We start from the raw sequence: 26,620 nt of genomic DNA, 5'->3' as shown, positions 1-26,620 counted from the left end.
CTAGTATCTACCTATGAACCTATGAACCTATATATAGATAGATAGATATATAGATATATATATATAAGTATGGGTGATGTGGGGGTGTCACTCAAATATGGGAGAGCTTTCCTTTTCAATCACTGAAAATGGCTTTCAGAGAAGTTTTGTTTTTTTTTTTCTCAGTGAATATGGCTCTGTGTTAAGTGTCAAAACTAAGTTGGCATGAATTTGCAAAACACATTAATAGGCATATGCCATCTTTACTTCAGCTGTGGTCTGGTATGGGAAAGCTTAAGTAACAATAATGATTATCAAATCCACTCTGCTGAGAACCTCTCACTACCACTGCAGTTACACATACGTGCATACATTTGTGTGCACATGTGCTTAGTAACTTCAGAATGATTTCATGCTATTGCATCGTTCAGACAAATGATCAGTCTTCAAAGTTTTCAGCCAAGTTTCCCCAACAATTGCCTCATTTGATCATCAAAGCACCAGTACTTGAGTCCCCATTCAGGTAAGAACTGTCTCCTCATCTCACTCAAGTCAGATGTTTTGTCTTCTTAGCCAGGGAAAGTACCTATAAACTCAACAAATCCATTCAGAAACCCCAGCCGCCAGCCCTCAAATTTACCAACCAAATAAAATTTGCTGTGGCACCCAATTAGCTACATCACTTCTCTAAGAATTTCTAATAACCCATTTGAAAAGCGACACCAACCTTCACAGTTACAGACAAATATATGAGATAATATTGATTTTATCTCATGATCGGTTAATGCCTTTGAAATCAGGTTAGTATCTGTTACTGCAGATCTAACCATAACAGCAGTCACCTTTCCATGTGACCAGCATGACAGAATGAATCACAATCAGTCAAAAATATTTTTAGTATAATCAACAGTTGAACCTTGCCCAGTCCCCCAACCATAGCCATACGCTAAATCCATGAACTAAAAATAAAGGAAACTCAATGTTTCAAGCAATCTGCTTCTTAAAACAATAAGTAAACTCAGACAATAATTTGTCCAAAGTAAAACTCCATCAGTTGTAGAGGTTTAACATTATGATACTCAATTTTTCCAGAAACAAACCTGTAGAGTAAATCTGTCTGCGCAACCCTGTTGCCTATACATAAATGGGATCCATTCCAAAAAAACTACCCTTCATATTTATATGGTATAACCTATTAGACTGTTAATAAAAAAGGCACCCCCATGCTAAAGGATAATGTTTTCCAAGCTGCAAAATCCTTTACTAATGCATTCTACGGGCACCTACAAGAATGCATGGATCATGCTAGCCCAAGCAAAACCAAGACTCACTCCTCCAAGAAAAGGAAACCAGTCTGGTAGACTCCTGCCATAAACAAGCTATACAATAGAAGGAGAAAACTAGTACAGAAAAGAGTAAAATCCCAAGAAGGGAAGACATTCCTGATCTGTATCATCAAGAAACTACAATCCCTCATAAAATCATCCAAGGTGAGTTTTGAAAGAAAAATTGCCAAGGACTCCAAAGATAACCACAAGGCATTCTTTAGCTATGTCAAGAATCTAAGTGGCAATGCTCAGATCTGCTCAGAGTTAGTGCAGAATGGTACAAAATACACTGAACCAACTGATATTGCCAACATCCTGGCAGACAGGTTCAATGCAAACTTCACCTCCAAAAGGGCCTATAACCATACCAGAAGAATGTAGAGCCCCTGAAATCACAGACACTCAGGTTAAAACAGCCCTCTCCAAAGCCAAAAACACAGCATCAATGGGACCAGATGGTGTCTCAGGCTGTGTCCTACATGAGCTCAAAGATGAACTAACCACTCACCTAAACACACTGTTCAAACTCAGCCTCTCCACAGGTTACATACCCATAGAGTGGCGCACAGCAACGGTTATTCTGCTCCACAAAGGTGGAGTTACAACAGACCCCGGGAACTATCACCCTATAAGCCTGACTAGCTTGGTCTGCAAGGCTATTGGGTGCATCATCATGGAACTCACTAACAGAGACATTGGGGACATCCAAACACTGGACCCTACCCAGTTTGGCTTTGTTAAGGGCAGATCATGCCTTCTAAACCTGGTGGATTTCTTTGAGACAGTTACCAAGGCTATTGATGAGGGAAAGGTGGTACACACAGCCTACCTAGACCTCGCATAGGCCTTCGACACCATTCCCCATTCTGGTATTATAGACAAGCTCACCAGCCTGAACATAAACTCCTACATCACAAGATGGGTTGCCAACTGGCTCATGGACAGAACCCACATGGTAAGAGTTGCTGGAGCTAGGTCTGACTCTAAACAGGTTACAAGTGGCATTCCCCAGAGTTCAGTCCTAGGACCCCACCTGTTCGGCATATACTTCTCAGAGGTACAGGCAAGCACAGGAGGACTATGGCTGACCAAGTTCACAGATGACTGCAGACATCCTCCAAAAGGGTCTCTCTGAGACGGATACCAGGTGTCAAAATCATGGCCTTAAGCTAAATGCCAAAAAGTGCATATTCATCTCCTTTGGAAAAAACAAAGCAACCACAAACTACCACATAGGTGGCAGTCCCCTAAATACGGAACACGTAATAAGATATCTGGGGACCTGGGGACCCAAGTAGATAGTAATCTCTCCTTTGATAATCACATTGCCAAAGTGGTTAGAAAATCCTTCTACGTGGCCCACCTAATCATAAAATGGTTCGCATCCAGATCAAAAGAAGTCATTGTGTCCCTCTACTCATCGCTCATCAGACCCATCATAGAGTACAATGCCCCATTTGGGATGTATCTTACGAGACACCTAAACAAAATGAAATGCAGAATCCGGACTAGCCAGAAAACCAAGAAACACTGAAATACTTGAACGGTTCACACTTGGATGCCAGAAAAACGACAAAAAAGATTAAATTTAGCGCTTTCTTCCACTTTATTCATACCATGGACTTCCTCAGAAAAACGGGAACTCTCCCATGTTCCCGTTTTTATACTTTACAGGATGTGATGTCATGTTAATCTCATACTGTTTGTATTCATGATATTTTTCTTTTTAACTTTTTTACCTTATTATTAAAAATTCCATCATTTATGTATATAAAAAGAATTAATACATTATTTTAAACATCTTCTTATTGCTTGTATCAAAAATAATGCAAAAATAAAAAATCTATTATCTAAATAGCAAGATAGTTATGTAACCATTGCTTTTATGTGTATGTTTACACACAAAAAAATTATCGTGTTGATACTTACACTCTCTCTCAACATCCACATTCCATAAAATACATACACATTCACACTCATACATATTATAGTCATACCTCTAAAAACAATACCCACACACATATACATAAATTGTAAAATTCATAATGATTGTGTTATTCAACACTTTACTAATACTTATAACTGATATTGATACAGTAAAACTAATGATTTACTGACTATGATCAAATTTTATATTAATTGCTTGACAAATATCAACTGTACATTGATTTGACATATACCAAATAACATAAAATGTAGTTATGAATTGTTTTGTCACTAAACTAATATCTCATTATTTTATCACTTCAAAACATTTCTAAAATTGTGTATTCACAAACATTTTATCTATTTGCAACAGCTGGAAAGACCACAGAAGTGCCTCACCAAGAGCATCAATGGCCTCAAACAGATGCCCTATGCAGCTCGACTGAAGAAACTCCAGTTGTACTCGGTTGCATGCCGCCTACTCAGAGGTGATCTCTGCCTGAGATACAAGGCCATGTCCAACCCAGAACTGATGGACATGCTCCACCTAAAGAAAACCTTATCCCCTAGAGATACATGCTCTAGGGATTTAAACCTCACCACAACAATAAATAGGAAGTGCTGGAGGGATAGATTCTTGTCTCAGAGACTTCCCATGCTTTGGAACAAGATTCCAATCTACATTAGGCAGAGCTCCTTGCTAACACTCTTCAAGAGAAACCTTGATGAGTGGATGGGAAACAGAAAGTTTACCACGGGCATCACTTCAGTGGCTCTGCTGGACAGAGGCAAAGGGAACTAATCTAAGGGGGCGGCGAAAGCCATCACATTCTGGCTAGGCTTATAAATGCCTTCGGGCAGATAGCCCAGTACCTACCTATGAACCTATGAACCTCCTTAGCACTCATATCAAAAGAAAACATCTGATGTTTGATGAAGCCTATCACTTCCTCTGGACAAAGCAAACTAGAGATACCAGTTAACCTGATGTAATTTACCCCCCCAGAACAGGAGTATGTGCCACAAGAGGACTGTACAGGTTGTTCCAATGGGGAGGGGGGTCACAATATCCTATGTGTTTTTTTTTTTTTTTTTAATTCTCTGCAGTCTAAGGTGTTGTGTATTAGTAAGATACTGTATATATTCCAAACAAAGCACATCACCACCATTTTCGAATAGGAGACATAGTTGTTAAATTGCATATGTGTATAAAACCTAACATAAAAAATGCATCCCAAACTCTGAATGAATGTAATTAGCCTTTTATGAATGTGCACTTACATTAGCTCAACCAACTACTTCATGTACCATTATCACCATCTTGAAGTGGGGAAGCAAACTTCTAGAATATCCCTAATGCCATACTGCCTGAAAACATTTTCAAACAGCACTGCCAAAGAGACAAGAATGAAACCTTTACAAATAATCAAACTCAAACTTTAGATACATAATAGAACTTAAAGGCACAAAACAAAATGCATAAAGTATATACGTAAGTCCCAGCTATTTTCTCTTATCAAGTGGCAAACCTGAGAACTGAATATATTCACTATGTCAGCATTTCAGAATTGTCAGTGCAGTACTGAGGATATCCAAGCCATACTTTGTCTTTCACAGCATTCTGTAAAACTTACAGAGCCATGTCTTTTTACATTTTTTCAATATCCTGGAAATTTTTACTTTCATTACATGTAGCAACAGACCTGAATACTCTTCCCTGTCCATTGCTAATCCTGCATCCACAAACAAATTCATTCCAGCTGGAAAATATACCTTTAAAAACAAAGTAAGATAAAACAGTTTACAATTTAACTGCATTACCTCAACAAATTCTGAATGCCATTTAACCAATTGAATCAAATAAGTCAAAGAATGTTTTCTATTTCACCAAATGACAGGCTTTAGCAGGCTTCCAGTTTTGAAACAAAACCTGTTCTTTGACATACCAGGAATGAAACATAAGCCAAAATATTCAGAGTCCGTCCAACTACTAACCCTGAGGTCAGTAATGTCACCCTAATAACACTCTCCAAATCAACACGGTTGGACAGACACCATGATATTCAACCATCTTCAGTTCAAACCTTTCCTCTTATCTGCAACTCCAGTGATACATGAGCTTTTCTTCTTGTCCTGCCCTCCTGTTTGACAAACACCAATGTAAATACTGTTAACATTATCTGGGAGATACATACTTGTTCTGTCAGCACTTTATATTTCTACTAGAAAGACAAACTAGCAGCCTTCTGATCATGAATCAGCATGTCTTCATTAACTTCATGTGTCTACTTTTGCTAAGAGCATTAATTTATTATTAATCTTTCACAATTCAGCAAACATGGTCTCCATCAACACCCCTCTCACTGCTACAAATGACGTTTTAGCAAGTCCAACTCGGAGCTATCATGTGGGTGAATAGGAAATGATTAAACTTAAATATTCACAACAATTAGCAATGACTTCATTTTATCCAACTATATCAGCTAAATTCACTTTAGCTATAACTTAATTATATTTTGAAATAAAGTAAAATACTTTAACCATGAATTTATTAATACTAAAAGTGAGGTATTTGGAAATATGCATTTCCTCATGAAGCACCATGAACGTCTTCCCCGAACACTGCAAAGCCTTTAGGTTTGATCAGGCTCTTCCAAATTATGGTAAAAAGCATTGAAAGATGGGTCAGTTGGAATCTCTCATTAAAACAGAAGTTTAACAAAAAGCAAGTAATTTAGAAATGCTTTCTAGCAGAACACTTTAGAAGAAAAGTATGCTTAGTAATTTGCTAGTAAAGAAATTCAGTGAAAGTTATGCCCAAAGACATACTGACATTCTGTACACATTGTTAGATAATGCAAAAAAATAAAAATAAAATATTGCTGTTGAAAGTCAATGGAGAGATAACGCAACATAAACAGAACTGTAGAAAGATAATGGTATGGCTGCAAAAGAAACTCACTGGTATGGGAGCCCCAGAAAGGCCATTTGGGGGTATAAAGTACTTTAAGATAATATTAATAACTTATAGTGATGCAAAACATATTTGCACTGGTTTAAGTTATCCATTAAAATACGCTGATGTAATCAGAATGATAAAAAATGTATTTATTTATTTATCCTTTGTTGATCAGATAAATCCTGCTAGGCCAGTAGCATCTATTCAGAGATTTATGCTGTGTGTGTCTTTCGGTTTATCCCGGTAAGGGGTCGCCACAGTGGAACTCCGGTCTGCTAATGCTTGGTAATGGATTTTTACATGCCGAGTTACCAGCCCTGATGCACAACCTTCAACGAAGGCACGCCCATTCATGTATGCCTCCACACAGAAGACGCTCTAGCTGAGAATAGAACGGGACGTCGTCTTGCTGTGAGGCGACAACGCTACCGCAGCACCACTACCGCGGGCTGCTACTAAGGAAACTTTGACCAGGAACTTCCCATTCTTACAGCTTTGGTGCTACCGAGTGAGCTTGTGCATCCTGTTTGTAGTGCCGTGCGGCTACAAGGACAATTTGTGATGATGAAAAGATGGTGAAAGGCATGGAAGCAAAAGCCAGTGTTGAGAGAAGTAATGAGCTTGTATACGTATAAATCATTTTTTCAGCAAAATTTATTTGCTAAAGATGATAAAGAAGAATCAACAAGTGAAACCTCTGTAATTAAAATCCTCCAATTGGGATGGTAAGAGGATGATTTCCTGAAGGAGGTGGTGATGCAGAGCGAGCTAGAAAATGAAAGAGATGCTTCCTGGGGAGTCAATATGGATACTGTACAGAAACAAGAAGTACAGGCCATCCTGAAGGACGATGGTGAGATGGAAAGGAAATCCGATGCAGAAAAAGTGAAAAAAGGTGCAACGGGAGTAAGAAAAAGGCACAAAACAATGCAAACAGGAAGTATGTGGTGAGGATTCAAAATAAAGACGAAAAACATGTATAGGCTGGGACAATTTAATGGTTCCTTTGGATGTAAAAGTCCAAGAGGTAACAGCATATATTCTTATAAACAAAGAGACATTTTGTGACATTATATTTGACACTGTTCATGCAATGGACAATTTTCTTGCAGAATATGAAAATAAAAACTGTATCCTTGGAAATTATATGTAATAAAAGCATAAAACACTGAAACAAAAAGGAGACCTGTACAATTTCAAACAAAAGTAGAAAGAGAGACTTTGAAAGGACATTTGAAATGTTTATATAAACAAGTGCTGGACATTTCCAAGGTTTATGATAAATGGAGTTTATGGACTGGTGGATGAGACTGCAATATCATGTGAAAGGTAGAAAAGGACAAAACTGTACATATTCCAAGTATGATAAATGTTGAAGGAAATAAAGGTGTGGTAAAACACTTGAGACAACCCAAAACATTTCTTTATTTTGTGGAAAAGGACATCTGATAAATAACTCTGGTAAAATTAAGTGTTGTAGTTGGGGTGAACTGTGTTATGATACAAGAAAATGTGAACTGAAATGTTATCAATGTAATACAACTGGACATTTACGGATGGATTTTAAAACTGAAACTAATCATAAGAAAAGTGAAGAAAAAAGAGAAGAAAAAGAACAAACATCAGAAGTGGTGGAAATACAAGATTAAGTAGATAAAGAAGACAAAGAAAGAAAGAAAAAAGGAAATAGATGAAGATTGTGAAATAAGTGATGAAGAAGATATAAAATAGGAAGTAGTAAAATGGAAAAAAAGAATACCACTGATAAAAGGGTAAAAGACAGGAAAAGAAAATTTAAAGGGATGAGTATAAAAGAAAAAAAGAAAGGAAATGGTTGTAAAACAAAATAAAATGATAATTTCTAGAGACTTAAGAAAAAAGGAAAGTAATTTTTGAGTGCTTTCTGTAAATGTAAATAGTGAAGAAAAAATGAAGCTGCCAAGGCAAGTCAACAGGACAATTTAATGTTGGCACGATTTCACTGAAAAATGATGCATGAACTTCATCAGACAACCATTTCCTGCTTCTAAAATCTTAGATAATTATAGCAACACTGCCATCAAGAGACCAAAAATAGAAAACACTATTAAATAATAAATCTACAAATCATTCAGTAAAAGAGAGGTGATATCAATTTTTAGTTTGATTATGCTGAAAAATGGCAAGTTGTAATGGAAAGGTACCAAAGTGCTAATGTCTGTGTGTTTTTGATGTTTTTTAAATGTATAATGGTGTTTTTTTTTCACTGAATGATTTGTAGATTTATTATTTAAATGTGTTTTCTATCCTTGGCCACTTGATGGCAGTATTGCTACAAGTATTTAAGGTTTTAGAAGCAGGAAGGAGTTATCTGATGAGGTTCATGTATCATTTTTTTTTATGAAAGTGCTAAGATTAAAGTGTGTCCTGTTGATTTGCCTTGGGATATTCATTTTTTTCTTCTGGGTTTACCTTTTCATGGACTGTTGAGTTTTGCTTCTGATTTAAATGTAAATAGTATTAAGAATATAGTAAGAAGGCAGAGGATTTGGAATGGCGCAATAAATGCGATGTAGATGTAATTGCACTGGAAGATACAATATTCTTAACAAGTGAAGCAAGATTACAAATAGAAAAATTATGGGGGGATAATTTGGAATTTGAGTAATGACTGGTGTTTTGGAAGAGGTGGATTTTGCAAAAATGCAGTGAAAATATTGTCTATAACTTTAGTGAGACTAGAACGATTGACATCTGTTGATTTAAAATGGAATTTGGAAAATCAAGCATATAGAATTACAGCATTATATACTTATGCTACTTGTGGAGAAAAGGGAAAGTTTATTTCACCAGATTCTATATTATGTGGTGATAAAAACGAATATTATAGTGACAGGAGATTTCATTTGTGATTTAAGAGACAAGTATCAAAAAGAAAGGAAAAGATGTAAGAAAAATGTTAGAAGTTATGAGCTGTTGCAAATTAATACTTTGGGATAAAAATTCATAGGTTCATAGGTTGGTACTAGGCTATCAGCCCTAGGGCCTATACAAGCCTAGCCCTAACAATTCCCTGGCTATTTCTTCCCACAGTATTTACTTCCCTGGACCCATGTCTAGCAGGGTGACTGACGTGATCCCTGGGGTGAATTTCCTATCTCCCATCCAGTCATCAAGGTTCCTTTTGAAGAGGGCCAAAGAGGTACTCTTCTTGACATGTATGGGCAGTCTATTCCAGAGTCTGGGGAATCTCTGGGTCAGGAACCTATCCCTCCAGCATGTTTTGTTCATTGTGATGATAAGGGGTTGATATGGCCTTGTATGTTAAGCAGAGATCGCCTCTGAGTAGACGATATGTGACAGAGTATAGGTGGAGTGTTTTTAGATGGTCAGCATAGGTCATCTGCTTTAGGCCTGTGATTCTTTTAGTGAGATATTTCTGTGGCCTTTCCAGTTGTTGCAGATGTCTTGAGAGGTACATACCAAATGGGGCATTGTATTCTATAATGGGTCTAATGAAGGATGAGTACAGTGGGGCAATGACCTCCTTTTTTCTTGATGAAAAGTCCTTAGTGATGAGATGTGCCACATAGAAGGATTTCCTGACTGTTGTGGCGATGTGGTTATCAAAGGTGAGATCACTGTCCACCTGTGTCCCTAAGTCTCTTATCACACTTTCGGTGTTTAGGGTATTGCCACCTATGTGGTAATTCACGGGTACGTGTTTTTTCCCAAAGGGGATAACTATACATTTCTTGACATTGAGCTTGAGCCCATGGCTCTGGCACCAAGCATCTGTTTCTGTAAGGCCCTTTTGTAGAATATCCACATAATTTGGGGATTCAATAATGGCTCCCAGTTTGCAGTCATCTGCGAACTTTGTTAGCCAGAGTCCCTTAGAGCTGGTCTGTACTTCAGAGAAGTAGATGCCAAACAAGAGTGGTCCCAGGACTGAACCCTGAGGTACTCCACTTGTCACTTGTCTGGAGCTGAATTTGGAGTCAGCTACTTTTGCAGTGTGGGTTCTGTCAGTAAACCAGTTGGCAATCCATGGAGTGACGTAGGGATTAATGCCCAGCTTAGTAAGTTTATCTATGATTCCAGAGTGGGGGATGGTGTTGAAGGCCTTGTCAAGGTCCAGATAGGCTGTGTGGACCACCTTACCCTTGTCCACAGCTCTGGAGACTGATTCAAAGAAGTCAATCAGGTTCAGAAGACAAGATTGGCCCTTCACAAACCCAAACTGCGTGGGGTCCAGTGTTTGAAGGTTGCCAATGTCTTTGTTTATAAGTTCCATGATAATACGTTCAATGGCCTTGCAGATCAGGCTCATCAGACTGATGGGGCGGTAGTTCCCAGGATCGAAGCTGGATCCCCCCTTGTGGTGTGGGATAACTGTAGCTGTGCACCACTCAGTGAGCACAAAGCCTGAGGTGAGGCTATGATTAAACATGACACTTAGATGAGCTGCCAGTTAATTTTGTAGTTCATGTAGTACACAGCCTGGGATGTCGTCTGGTCCCATGGATGCTGTATTCTTAGCATTGGAGCATTACCTGTGTGAACTTACAGAAGGGCTGTTTACAGAACTGAAATAGACTACTTCATAGTATCAGAAGCATGAAATATAGGAGATGGCGAGATAATTGAAAAAGGTTTTTCTGACCATTTAACAATATGGCTAGAGATAAATGAAAACAAGAAATATACTGTGCGGAGCCTGCATGTCCTCCCTGTGGTAGCGTGGGTTTCCTCCAGGTGCTCCAGTTTCCTCCCACATCCCCAAAGATATGCTGTAGGTGGATTGGGCATTCTAAATTGGCCCTAAGCGTGAGTGCATGCATGTGTGTGTGCCTTCTATGGAAGGTTGGGCACCAGGCTGGCAACTCAACACCGTAAAACTCCACTGCCAATCATGAGCGGACAGGTGATCCACTGTGGGCACCCCTAACTGGGAAAAGCTGAAAGAAGAAGAAGAAGGTAAAGGAATGGAAAGGATAAATGAGAAAACATGGGATGAAGAAGGAAAGAAATTAATAAAGCAGTTATGGAAAGATCATGTTACTATGACAGCATTTTATAAAAACTGGTCTGAATTATGGATGATTTTTAAGATAAAATATAAAAAAAGTTTCTTACAGTGGCAGTATGATGTGAAAAAAGTAGACAAAGAAAAGAGAGTATATAAAGATGCATTGGAAGATTTAGAAGATACTGATACTGGGTATTTTGATAAAGAAAAATAATTATGTAGTAGACATCAAGAAAAAATTAAGGAGTCATTATTCAAGCAAAGATATTTCTTGCAATTAAAAAGAGAATATATATAAGCATATTTAAGTAGATTAGTAAAAGAAGACAGTGTAATGAGAGACATGAAAAGTATAAAAGGAGAAATAGAAAGAACAAAGGGACAAATTATGACTGTTGTAGTAAAGTATGTACAGGAAATGTTTAAAGAAAAAAAAGAAGAAATTGAATAATATATAGGAAGTAAAAAAAAAGTTTTCAGAGGAAGAAAATAAAGACTTTGAAAATATTTTTTTATATGAATTTGATACAGTATTAAGATACATGAATATAGATTTGGCTGCAGGACCAGATGGAATAGGATATTAAATATATAACAAATGAATGGAATTGCAAAAAGAATATTTTTCAAAGATGGCTGAATTAAGGTTTAATTTATAAAGAATTGTGTAGTGAAATACTTAAATTTATTTGGAAGAAAGAAGACAAATACAATTAAAATCTGGAGACTGATAGTACTGAACAATAATGACTATAAGGCTTTTATGAAAATAATACAGAAGAGATTTGAAACTAAGATGGAAAGTGTTATGAAGGACAGTATATACAGCATAAAGGGGAAGGGATACTAAGAATTATTAATGTCGGTGAGAGAGATTGTGGATTATATAAATAAAAGAGAAGCAGCTAAAATTATGATATGGGATCTTAATAAAGCATTTGATACAGTAGGACATAACATTTTATAGCAGCAATGAAAGAATACAATATAAGTGAAAAAAAGTGGAAATTGTGTATGTCTGCCTGTAGCAATAATAAAGTAAACATTTTAGTAAATGGTTGATTAATTAAAGTGTTGCATATGAGGAAGGGTGTAAGACAGAGATGCCCAATGAGTTGCATACCTTTTCTCTTTAGTTATGAATGTGACTGTATGCAAATTAAATTGTAAAATGAAGGAGGCTGAGTACATAATGCCCGAAAGGTTAAGAATTCCAATTTTTCTTAACTTATACAGATGACATTTCATTAATTGCAAAAAAAAAAAAAGACTTGGGTAAAAGCAATACTATTTTCTTGAAATTAGTGTTTAGAAGCAATAGGGGTGACTTTAAACAAAGAGAAAAGTAAAGGATTAGGAGAAAAGCATAAGACAGGAGAAATACATTTTACAGTGAATTAAATCTCTGTGTTAGGTATATAATTTAGGAATAAGAATGTAAGCAGAATTCATTGGGAAAAATAATAGAAGATTTAAAAGAAATTATTATTTTTTTCTAGAAAACATATATGTTATAATTTAGGGAAAGTATTTATTTGATAATTTCAGTATTCATGGGAAAAACAGCACATTTAGCTAGTGCATTTATGTTGCCAACAATATTTGAAAAATAATTCTTGCAGATAAGTTTGTCTTTCATTTGGGGTTCTAGATTGAATCCAGTAAAAATATGAGTTTTGTATGTAAATAAAGTGTAAGGAGGTTTAGGGTTAATTAACCCAGTAGTATATGCTGCTTCACTAAATTTATATAAAGAGTTAAAGTGGATAAATGACAAATATGAAAGATTAGTTGTAAAAATGTTTAAATGTAAGTATGATAAATTTTGGGGTATGGTAAAAAGCAGAAAACGAGTAAAATAATGCATAAATGAAGAGATGAAATGTTATCAAGAAAAATATTAATGTGGAAGATAAAAAACTAATAAAATAAAAAGGAGAGAAAGTATGGTATAATAATATAATGATACAATATTATTAAGTTAAACCATGGAAAAATCTAGCAGAATTTAAAATTAAAACTATAAAAATAAGAAATAAATAGGTAATAAGAAAGCAAAATGTGAAGATTTTTTGCGAGACTGGTACTAGATAAATTACCAGTGAAAGGGAGCATGCCAAATAAAAAGAAAAATGAAAGAATATGTTTACATTGTGGGGAACAGTAAACTACTGAGCATGCATTTGTGAAATGTAAAAGACTAGTGAAATCATGGGAAAAGTAATGTAAAGAAAACTTCTTTGACAATATAAAAGAAATAGATAAGATAAATATAGATGTAATTAAATGTGAGTATTATAAAAATAGAAATAAAGAATATGTTAAAAGATTAGATAAAAAATGTGTTATGTTATACAGGTTATATGGAATGAAAGAATAAATGAAGTTATGTTTAATGGAAAATTGATTTTGGCAATAATATTGAATAAAATCAGATGGTGGTTATGGAAAAAGAAGTGGGATGGTCTAATAAAGATAAAAACTTCATATAACAGAGCATGAGTGTATAATAGTAAAAGAAAGAAATGAAAAATTGCACAGTGTAAATTTCTAAAAGTGTAAATATGTCACTATGTAAATATTTTGTAAATAATTTTTGTATAAATAAAGGACCTCTACTCATTCCAATAGGTGCCATGGGATTTATTATGCTCATCTGAGCTATCATCAACTCAAGCAGATGGGGCCTTATTTTAACATCTTATTAAAAGGAAAACACACTCAGGAGTTCATCATTCCCCTTATGCTGCACTGCAGTGTCTGCAATCCATTTATCTGATGTGGGAATAGAACCCACAACCTTTTGCACCAACGACAAGTGTACAGATAAAGTTAACATAAAACTCAAAAGTATTTAATTGCACCGACCATCTTGGTCATGAGGGCTAGTATATTAACCATTACAGTATTCCTAAATTCTTAAAACATTTTTTTAAGAATGTCATTGTGTACAAATGTAATCAGAATGATGAAATCATATATTTAGAACTGAACCTCAGACATTGATGTGAAAGTTCCATATATGAGTCATTTGGACAATAATATATTTAGCTTACCTGGAATGGTTCATTAAATTCATAGGTTCATAGGTGTTTACAAGGCTAATGACCACAAGGGCCTTTTTAACCCTAGCCATGTATCCCAAATCTCTAACAAGTTCTGATACCCTTGATAAGTGTAAGCATGAGCCTGGGAGATGAACTATTTACAGGTTACCAGTGTCCATTAGAGACATAGGTACCAAACCAGGGATGAATTTCCAGTTTTCCATCCAGTTATTCAAGTTGCACTTGAATTGGGTTAGGGAGGAGCCCTGCTTTACATGGATGGAGAGCCTGTTCCATAGACAGGGTAGTCTCTGGGATACATACCTATCTCTCCAGCAGGTCCTATTTATATCACAGGTAAGGTTTAAGTCTTTAGAATGGGTAATTCTGGTGCTGTTTGTTTTGCGGATATGTAGGAGGTCCATTAGAGTGTGGTCTGACAATGCCCTGTATGTCAGACATAGATCTCCCCTCAAAAGTCTGTAGAAGACAGAATATATGGATAGGGCCTTGAGGCGGTCTGCATAGGACATTTTACTTACACCCTGTACTCTTTTAGTGGGAAACCACTTTGAACGTCCTAATTTTTGGATATGCCTGGTTAGGTACATATCACAGGGGGCATTGTACTCAATGATAGGTCTGATGAAAGTAGAGTGATATTATAGCTGCCTTGGACCTGGATGCCATACCCTTGCTTATGAGTTGGATGACATAGAATGATTTTCTTATTATCTTGGCTACTTGTTGGTAGAAGGCCAGATTACTGTCTACATATGTTCCCAAAACCCTAATTATCATGTCATCTCTTAGGGATGTTTTATCGTGTCTATATCACGCAATCAAAACATGATATACCCGAGTGCTATAACATTGACACATATAAACCAAATGCTAGAAAAGCCTAAACACCTAAATGTCGAAATTCATCATATCGACTTACTATGGTTGGCCAATGCGAACAGAATTACATTTTCAAATTGTTTGCGTTCATGTTGGCCAACCATGGTGACTCAATATGATGAGTTTCATTGTTTCTGTGTTTCAGCTTTCTTACCGTTCATTTTATATGTGTCGATGTTATGGCGCTCAGGTATATCATGTTTCGATTGCATGATATTTATTGATGAACCCAAGATAGTGATAAAAACATTACCAAACAAGACCAATAACCAACAAAAAGGTAACATTAGAATCAAAGGCCACCAATAATATTTTATTAAGGGCTTTCATCCTATTATTAGGACTTCATCAGAATAATATAATAATCTCACTCTAGCCTTTACAGTTCTATATAAAGAAACAATATAGGGAAGGCCCACCTACATATCTTAATTCATTAATTATCCAATAAATAACTTAAAGAGACCTATCTATGTTACACATGAAATATATAAAATATAAAAATATAAAAAACATAACATTTAACATATTGTATATAAAGCTTTGCATTTTAAAATAGAAGGAACAATCCCTTACATAACTTAATAATAAATAAAACCTCTTACTTAGGTTGAATAAAAAATTAATTATGGAAGGAAAATTTGATATTTCTTACAAGTGATCTTACTGACTTATTTTCAATTATTCCAAATAATGAAGGATTAGAAATGTTTCATAACAGTTTGCTGGGCTTGTAAAGTTTTGTCTAACAATAAACTGAATTTTATTGTAGAAATAACATCTTTGGTTCTAAAGAATGCTATATACTTTGAGGGTATGCTTTTTAAGCAAATCAAGGGAGTAGCTATGAGTACCACCTGTGCCCCAGTTTATGCCAATTTGGTCCTATATAAAAATGTAAAGGCTAGAGTGAGATTATTATATTATTCTTATGAAGTCCCAATAATAGGACAAAAGTGTCTAATAAAATATTATTGCTTGACAACATTTGACTAGTGACCACCTGAATCTAATGTTATATTTTCATTGGTCATTATGTTTTATTGATGGAGAATTTAGTTTGGGTGGACAATTTCTTTGCATTAAATTTTAATCCATGACTTTGCTTTGGCACCAGTCATTTGTTTATACTAGACTTTTTTGTAGGATGTTGTTGTCATAGGGGGATCTATGATAGCTCCCAGTTTACAGTCATCTGTGAACTTGGTGAACCAGAGGCCTTTGACATTAGCCTCGACTTTTGAGAAGCAATGCCAAACAGGAATGGGCCCAACACAGTGACCTGGAGTACTTCGCTGGTGACCGGTCTCCTAATGGAGGTGGCCTAACCAGTCCTGACTTCTTGGGTCCTATCTGTGAGTCAACCAGCAATCCAGTGAGTTATGTAGGGCTTTATGCCTAGTTCTGAAAGTTTGTCAAGAATACCTGAGTGGGGTAATGTTTTGAATGCCTTAGCCAGGTCAAGGTAGGGGAAATGCACCATTCTCTCCTCATCAATAGCCTTGGTGACCCTCTCAAAGAAATATATCAGGTTGAGTAGTCAAAACCTTCTCTTAAAAAAGCCAAATTGGGATGGTCCAGTGTATGTAGGTTGCCAGTGTCCTTTTTGATCATTTCCTTGATAATTCGCTCCATGGCTTTAAATATTAGTTCCTGGGGTTGTCTGATGGTTCATCCTTATTAAGAGTGATGACCACTGTGACCCTCCATTCACCCGGCGCAAAACCTGTTTTGAGGCTGTAGTTGAAGAGTACCTCAAGTGATCCTGTTAGGTCATGTTTTTGGCTATTTAGGAGGCAACCAGGGATATTGCTGGGACCCATTAAAGCATTGTTTTTGACCTTAGTGAGTTCCACCAGGACCTGTTTAGTGTTGATAGTTGGGGGATATGCTAGAAGGGCTTTCACAGGAAGTAGTGAGGGGCTAAAATTAGAGCTAGCTTTATCAGACAGTAGATTTACTGTCACCCTGGTCAGTGAAGGTTGTGCCATTCACCACCAGTTCTGCATACTACTGAGTGTTACCTTTAAGGTTCCTGGCATAGCTGAAGAAGGCCTTGTGATTGTCCTTAGCCTGTGAGGCTATCTTGACCTCATAATTTGCCTTGTTTGACTTTATTAGACAGTTTCCTTTCTTGTTTAGTTGAATCAGAGAGCTATTGTCTGTATGAGAGATATCTCTCTGATTTTGGACATGATTTTTTTTTTCTTTTGTTATATACCCTGTTGGAATTTGTTTATGTTAGATCTGGGCTTACTTCTATTAGGTATAGCAGCCTCAGTGCAAACATTTACATGTTTGTACAGGGTTTCAGTAAATAATTTTGCATAAATAGCTCTGTTCTCGGGGTTTGGACGGGTCATGAATTTTGACAAACTGTTGCTTAATAGGATGCAGTTTGCTTTAGAATAATTCCTAGCTGTTACAGGTTTAGTTGGGCTTTCCAGGTTTATTTTTATTTCAAAGGAGACAGATTTGTCATCCAACCTCATCAATGAAGATGAGACATAGGGAGGTGCAATGTTCTTTCATGATGGTGAGTATTAGGTCCAATATGTTTGATCCTCTAGTTTGAATGCATACTGTCTAGTCCAGTATGCTTGTGTTGATAAAGTCCAGGAAATGTTGTTAGAGGCAGTGTATGTTTCCTGGTCTATAGAGGGTTAGTTAAAGTCTTCCATGAATAGGGTATTTGGCTGGATGATGAGCCCCTCTAGAAGGTCTAAGTAAGAGTTGTGAGCTATGTAGGTCATACGGGGTGACCTGTAGCTGGCAAGGACAGGGTAAGGAACCTTGACTATGGAGACTTGGATGTAGATGAACTCCAGGGAATCATCCTGGTTAAACAACCTGGAGTTGTGTTTGTTGTTAATGTAGATTGAGACATCCTCACTTTTAGCCTCTGTCTGTGCTGCTGTTGGTCTACATGTGTGGAAGGCACTGTATCCAGAATACTTTCTGTGGCGCTAACCAAGTCTTGGTAACTGCAAACATGTCTGCATTCTCTAGAGTGATGGCAGTTTGTAAGTTTGTAAGTGTATGCCATCCTTTTTCCATTTATTTGCTTAATGGATTTCACGGACGTATTCTGATGTAATCAAAGTGATACAAATCAGATTTTTGACCTAGACTCAGACCTTATTTGACAAGTCCTATACACTAACCATTCTACCAACACAAAGTTATTTGAAGACTTTTGATTCAGTATGTTGAAACAGTCAGCAAGGTAAAAATTTTCAAAACAAGAATCTAGCATCACACTTTAGTTTTAAAAAGCCAATGCATCATCATACATCTCTCTCTCTATATATATTTTTTAATTATCTGCTTATAATAACTCATTAGAGTGTCTGATATAATCAGCCGGATGACTAAAGTCACAATTCTACAACTACATCTTAGTCATGAAATCGTACACATTCACCATTCTACCTACACTTCCAATCTTGAATTTATCTGAAGTATCTCATTCGACTGTTCCAGCAGAATCATTATGATAAACCTCCCATTAAGGAAAATCTTCAGATTTTATATGTGAAACTAAAAATACTATGTATCATGCAGACTCTTTATTTTTTCTATTATCTTTTATAGCTTTTTCATTAAAATGCAGTTACACACACATTGTAAGTTTCTCAGACCACAAATAACTTTAGATTGTATTCAGTTTAACTCTAAAACAACCGTAGTAAAACAACCATAGTTTTCAAGCATTTCTCTGTGTTTCTGCCTGTTCCTGAGTTTGCAGTTTCTCTCCACACCATTTTGGTTACCTGAAAGAATGCAGATTATTTTCTGCTAGTACCGGCCACATAATCTGCTACTTTACAGGATCACTCTGGTGAGAAGTCAGCACCGAAGGTTTAAAAGAGAGTGGTATTGGACATTTAGAACCTTAACAAAACTAATTATTTTACTGTTTTTGATCTGAGATAGATTCAGTACTTAAAGAATGTATGAAAGTGCAACTAGATTTTTAAATGTGACTTGTTATCGATGATTATAAAAAGTGCTGGTAGGTCAGGTGATATTTAGGTTTAATAGTCATTCATTTGCTATCGCTAGAAGAATATTTAAAAGATAAAAAAGTCTCTACCACACCTTGCTCCAAAACATCAGTGGAGATATATTAAAAGGTAAACTGATGTCCTCCACAAATGCTCAAAAAGGCAGAAACTCTGGATAAACAAGGCAGTTTTGACCTTATTGTGCCATATGGCATCTGGCAGTTTAGTTTACAGAAGTAGGAACATGAGCTGTAAAGAGCCATCATTCTATACTTCATGGTCGATCCTTTTTGTCTACATTTATCTACCATGTGATTCTGAGATAGTGCTCCTGGGTCACCCCTGAAAAGAGGATTGGGCTTGCAGTTGCCCAGTTAAATTAATAAAAAAATGATGATACAGTCTGTACTACAGGAAGAAAATGGACTGGCTATAAAACAAAATAATGCCAGTATATGAGCCTTTAGTGGGCCATTCTGAGGTGTAACAATCTGCAAAATAATGCTAACCACTTAAGAGTGATTCAGGGGTATTAGTACTGCACAGAAGCTCAATATGTAGTGATTCTGGGTGAAACAGTAATTTAAAGTGTCTTGATTTGATTAGTATAATAAAAATCAATGCTCTAAAACTGAATGAAAACCTAATCCTTCTCAGAGCCATAACTAGGTCAGTGAGAAGGGGGGCAGCTGCCCCAAGCAGAATATGTTAGTGGGTATGATCAGCAGGTTTAGATGGTGCAAAAGTGCAGTACCAGCACTACTTTATGAGGCCTCAAGAATATTGTGGCTTTGCAAATAGATGCAGATACTGCATTTGTGATACAGCTGAAGCACTGAAGTGTTCAGTGTGTGGTGATTTAACTAGTGTAGAAAGCTGCTCTTCAGGCTTGCAGCAAGCAGCTTGACATAGTTTCAGTGGAGAAAAGTTTTTTTTTTTTGATTGAAGGAGGGCAATTCAGAGAACTGTATTGGGCTCCAGATGGCCTAGTTATGGTTTTGATGGTTTTATTTACATTTTATTGTTGTTGTGTCTTTTGACTTTTCCTGGTTAGGGGTCGCCACAGCGGAACTCCGGTCCGCTAATGATTGGCAGTAGATTTTTACGTGCCGAGTTGCCAGCTCTGACGCACAACCTTCAATGAAGGTACGCCCATTCATGCATGCCTCCACACAGAAGACGCTGTAGCTGAGAATCGAACAGGACAACGTCTTACTGTGAGGCGACAACGCTAATGCAGCACCACCACCGCACTTCATTTTATTATCTATCCTTAACTTTGTCTTTTATAAAATTATGCTGATGCAGTCAGCTTGCTAAAAATTTGTTTTTCATTAAATTGTACTCATTCAGTATGCCAGAAAAATTAGACTAATGAACAAACATTGTAATGATAAATCAGTATGTTAAAATCTTGTTTATCATCAGAGCTTTGCATATTAGCGCACTAACTAATATTTCAACTGTTCATGCTGAAGCTTTTGTTACAGTGTCGAGGTGTAATGAGTATTGTAAAAATGTCTTCTTTAGACCTGACCTCAGTCTTGAACTTTAATGCAGTCATCATTCATCATGCTACCACTACTTCACATTCCTTAATTCATTTACAGTCATTCACTGACGTGCACTGCTGATAAAATCACTATGATAAAACTGAAGGATTAAATCGCAGACAACAGTTGTACAGCAAAACGAACTAACCATCATAACAACCTTTTACTTATGTTCCTGCTGAAAGTCATGAAAGTGTGTTGAAACAGATGCGATCAGATTTATTAAAAAGTCTCAAATCTAGAACTGAACCACAGTTTTGAGAGCCAGTACACAACCCATTTTAATAACATTTTACTCTCTGTCTCTCTCTCTTTCATTGGAATGAAGTCTTCATTAAAGCATGTTAAAATAATCCTGATAAAGATCTCAAATCTCAAACTAAACATTAAATCTCAGCCATTATGTTTTGTGCAGTGATCTTTTGGCTAAAACATCAGTCTCATTCATTTACTTTAAATCTTTAATTAAAATGTGCTGCTGCAATTAGCATGAAAATGTTAAAATTAGTACAGTGACTAACATAGCAACTCATCCCACTTGATTTAGTTTTCCATTACAGTTTACTGATACAACTGAGATATTAATAATCTATGATCAAGAATACGTTTTCAGTTAGGGAGTCTGTTAAAACTCTACATCCTTTATTTACTATCTCTCATTAAACAGCACCTCTGCAGTCATTTATATGTTTTGTTAAGTGGGGTAGAGCACTGCTCGACATAAACATTTTCTCAGGTTCAGTCCTGGAGCACAGTCTGGTTGAAAATTGCTCAGTCACAAAGTAGGCAAATATAGGCTGTGGGAATCAAATTCTGGACTATAAGAAACAGCTCATTAACACTTCATAGCCTTGATATTCTGCACTGAATACCAAACCAAATAAGTTATTAATCATTATCAAAGTGCTGGTGTGACCAGATGATAAAGGTTTCCTTCATGCCAACATTTCCTGACCAGATAATTATCTTTATGTAGTTGGTACTCAATGAGAAGCCAACATTGTAGAATGAAGTATCTTATCATCCCTATTTGGGCTGAACTAAGCAGCGTGTTTAGGGTTCCTGATATGCATTAGCAGTACTGGTGATCTGATTCTGACTGTCAACATAACATTTTTTCAGTTGGTTTTTCATGAGGCTTTTGAGCTGGTATTTTGGCATGCTAATTGCATCAGTGGGCTTAATGAAAGCTGTTAACAAAGTCATTTAAAAAAGATGAATGCTAGCACAATGATTGCTGCAATAGTGTTATTTTATAATGTTTAGATGTGATTTTTGATTACTGCTACTATTTCATTGATTATTTCATTTTTGCAAATAAATCTCCTTTAGGCATACATCATGCTCTCTCTCTCTCTTTTCTCATAGAGGTGTAAAACCTTGTCCTTTGTATAAATATATACTGATATGATTGATTCAGAGTCACAGGCATTCTGCTCCTGTCACCAGACATTAATCCTCTCACATCCATATGCACAATTTACTTAGCCCTGAACAAATACAGTAAGTTCCTGAAGCAGTTAGGAGTAAGGAAGGCCATTATTTACTTCTAGCAAAAGATAGGCTAAATAGTTGGACAAATTAACACCTTTTGCAGTTTAGTAAGCCTCCTTTATTCTTCAGTCCATGTAGCAGCAGATTTTTTTTTATTAATCTCATCCTATATTTCCTTTTGTTTTGTTGTTTGTTTCTAACTTACTGAAGGGGGATGAATTTTGTAAGTGGATGAGGTACATGGTAAGAAATGTTGCTGGTGAGTAGCAATGGGGTGATAATATGATGAGTATTAAGTAGATATCCCAGGTGAAAATTTGCAATCACCCATCCCGTCAGCCATTGTGGTTATAAAGGTTGTTAGGGAAGTCCAGTGCCTTATACATAATGACAACCTATTCCATAAACAGGTAGATAGCCATTTGGTTGTCCAAAGGTACAGAATAGGGAGAAGTATGGCTAGTCACGGCCAACCTTCGGTTCTTGTGGATATTGTGCCAGGCCATGGAAGCAGGCCATATTGGGGGGGGGGGGTTAAGTAAACAAGAAACTACATTGGCATTGCATCAACATGGAAGCACACGGAAAGAAGTTAAGTTTTAAACAGTTCTTTTACAGACTGATTTTAGATAACTGAAATTTTTATTTTTTTGTATTTTTTGCAGACAATTATTTTATTTAAGCTGCAGTCTGGTTCTTCGGGGAATTGAACACTTGCCTAGAGCCTATTCAGACATGGAGTTCCTGGAGTGGCAACTCCATCTTCACACATGTTAATCTGACTCCAGAATGCCCTTGTTAAACTTGTATGGATACCTTTAAAACATTACAGCATCTCTCTGGAGCAAACAAACTTAACTTCAGATGTACATCCTCTCCAGTAGTCTTCAAGAACTTGCTAAGACACCATTTTGGACAAAGCTGGCTATGTAATTGAGTAGTAAATAACTGACAATATCAGTTGTCTATACCACTAAACTTCAAATCAAATTAATCTTTATATTTCATTATGCTCAGTTCTCATCTTGTCTACAACATGTATTAACACTATTACCTGGTAAAAATACACCTATATAACCTTGGATCTCTCATTATATGGACTTACTATACTGAAAACGTGCAAATTTATCTCATGTATTACTTAAAGACTGTTAGTATCAGTACAGCATACAAGTAAGTTGCATCACTCTGATGAAATGTAGCACCTGTTACTACTTTACACCTTCTGTATTCACTGTTTGCTTACTATCACCATTTTGGTATATATATATATATATATATATATATATATATATATATATATATATATATATATATATATATATATATATAAAACAACAAAACATATATATATATGTATATATATATATATATATATATATATATATATATATATATATATATATGGATCTAGGACGATTGCTTGAACGAGCAAACGTCCGAATCCATAATAACAGAACACACTTTAACGAAAGCACTTTTATCGAAAAAGCCCTTTCGTTAAAGCGTGTTACAAAAAATAAATAAATAAAACACTACATTAACATTTTAGCAGGGGGGCTTTGTCACCCTGCACCCCCATGTGGAGGGATGTGCCCCCCCTACTTTAATATTCTCCCTTTGAGACCGCACTACAGTGGGGAAAAGGGAAATTTCCCTTACCCGCACCATAGTACAGCCTTGGCAACAGGCATACTTACGCAAAAGTGCTTCTTCGGTGAAAAGCACTTTTGTAAGTATCTCGCCATTTGTTTGGTTGTTTGCTCATTTGAGCAAACGTCCGAACCTATATATATATATATATATATATATATATATATATATATATAAATATATATATATATATATATATATATATATAGATATATATAGATATATATAGATATAGATTGATAGCTATAGCTATAGATATACATGTGACTTATCCATTGTTTCTAGGAGACTAACTCCTTGGGACTACATGGTAAGTAAGACTTTCTAATTAATAAATGTAAATAAATATATTCTGTATCTGTGTTATGTCTTCCTAATACTCAGCAATGAAAGCACAAATCCTTTTGATAGGAAAATATTTCAGAAATTACCCATCTTACTGTGAATGAGCAGTTTAAGATGTCAGTCTTAAAATTATTTTCAAGTTTTGCATTATTTACTTATTTACACTTGTTGCCAAGCATAGCCTGACTGAGCTCTGACAGCCCTTTTCAGAGGAGACCTGGTGAAAAAAAAGCTCTAAATTTAATTTTAGTAAAACACAAAACTGATATTTAAGAATGTCATTATTAAACATGTACAACGATAGTAGTATGTAGAATGGTAATATTTTAAACTGAAAGTTTTCTTTGCACACCTCATTTATTTATGTAAGATAGTTAATGATACCTTTCAAATCCTTTATTCTTTCCTTACTAAGGCTATGATGCAAACACTGCACTCCACATTATTGGCATTCTTGGAACATTTCCAACAGGGTCTCTGATCTTTTTAGATTAATATCTCCACTAGTGGATAACTGCTTTAGTCAGGTTCGCTCCTACCTCTGTAGTGAAGCGATATACAGTATTTTATGGACTGTCACTGGTGACAGAAGGGAGCTAGTTTATCACTAGAGGAAAACAAAACTTACCTAAAAAGTCTTACAGAAATGCCAGATATACACAACACCACAACAGTATGTGATTTCATTGTAAGTAGCCACAAGACCAGTACTGAGACATTACAGTCCATGCATTAAGAGGAGGACCAGATATTTTACTGACCAGTAATGCAGGTGTTTACCAGTGACTGTGTGCAGGTATCCAGAGTACTGCTTGAAGGTGGGCTGCGTTGCCAGACCAGGAAGGTAGGTGATCTCATCTGCAACTGGTGCCAATCTCACATCAGAAAACTGAAGCAGTAAAGCCAACATTATAAATGGGGACATCTGGCAGGCAGAGAAGAAGAAAGAGACAAATGGGGTGAGACCACACGTTAGCTACAGTATAATTAGCCTCTTTTATTACTGCCAGCTAATATCAGAGTTTGCATTACTGTCATTTGTACAGCAACAGCAGAGCTAATGCAGTTAGTTCATTTGCGTATAATTAAAACATCATTAACATGGGAGATTGTACCTTACTAATGGATCCTAAACAAACAAAAAATATATTTCTAGATTTATCACACTCAAGAATTAGACAAGAGTTATTAATCAAACATCTCAAGATGATCATTTCAGATTAAGTGCATAAAAATGCCTATATATGCAAAGAAGTCATCACAGGAACACACTTCTGATTTATGTAATACAAGAATGTTTCTGTTTATATGTTTCTTGTCTTTAGTTCCATTTTCTTCCAACTTCTAACCATCATTAATCATTCAAAAAAGCAGTCAAGGTTGACTGCAATAATTATCAGCCAATATGGAGCATGCATAATTATACATGACTGTCATATGGCTGAGAAGTGCACAAAAAGATCGAACATCCAGTTTACAAATATATCTGTATCTGTCTAAATCTATATCTATCTATCTGTCTATCTGGCCAACTATCTAAACACGTGCGCACACACACACACACACACACACACACACACACACACACACACACACACACACACACACACACACACACACACACACACACACACATTTTAGTCTCATTATAGAACTCGGTTAGCCAACACAAAATGTCAAGCAGTAGATAGAGTTAGTGCAAAAACTAATAAGTAAACGATTAAGTCAAATTACCCCTCTCCAGGACTGCAGAAGTGCTTGGGAGATGCTTATAAGAATGGAGGATAATGTCCTTCTCCCAGACAAGCCATTCTGGGTTCATATTTATATCTGTCAGCCATGTCTAGTGTCGCAATAAGAGTGATGTAGTGCCTTTCAGCAGCTGTCCATATATAGCCCCCTAGAAAATGTTTCTCTTGTCTCCTAACAGGATATGAAATACATTACTCATTCTAGTGCGAGGGATTATCAACAGTGAGCAGTGAGCATTATTCCTCTTTTCTTATCAGAAGGGGTTTTGCCTGCCTTACCTCGGATGTGACTCAGGTTATGTGCAACTGTGACCAACTGTAAATGGTACAATATCTGCAAGACCTTACTGTCTTTCTTAAAAAACTGTAATTCATTCCTGATAAGCCCTTGAATCCTATTTACTGTAGAATTATAAAGCAGTACCCATCTCCAAAAGAGGATTCTCTGTTTCCAGATGTAACTGATACAACCAGAATGTGTGCCAAAAAGTGTTTCAGCTAAAGGAGATCCCTAAAAGCTGCAAATATTGCAGATTCTATGGTTTATCCAGTGAAGCTTAAATTGTTACATGGCAATAAAGCATTCACATTTCTGCAGGTTTCAGAAACTCAGCTAGATAAAAATGCATGCTGAAGAGGAGGAAGACGTAAACAGGAATATAAA

The 26,620-nt window shown here is 36.2% G+C and overlaps 1 protein-coding gene across 1 annotated transcript in view; it reads right to left on the bottom strand.

Moving 5' to 3' along the window:
• LOC122817074 (lysosomal protective protein-like) overlaps positions 1–26,036 on the bottom strand; it is a 337,956-nt gene extending 311,920 nt beyond the window's left edge. Inside the window, exons 1-2 of the mRNA XM_044090226.1 lie at positions 25,940–26,036; positions 24,967–25,130 (exon numbers count right to left, since the gene is read on the bottom strand). Of these exons, the coding sequence (XP_043946161.1) occupies positions 24,967–25,130 (164 nt within the window). The 5' untranslated portion in view covers positions 25,940–26,036. The remainder of the gene's footprint in view (positions 1–24,966; positions 25,131–25,939) is intronic.
• Positions 26,037–26,620: the final 584 nt, after the last annotated feature.

This window comes from Protopterus annectens, chromosome 12.part0 (genome assembly GCF_019279795.1).
Source record: "Protopterus annectens isolate FY-2018-M chromosome 12.part0, PAN1.0, whole genome shotgun sequence".
Taxonomy (NCBI): Eukaryota; Metazoa; Chordata; order Ceratodontiformes; family Protopteridae; genus Protopterus; species Protopterus annectens.
This window is presented reverse-complemented; position numbering and strand designations above follow the sequence as displayed.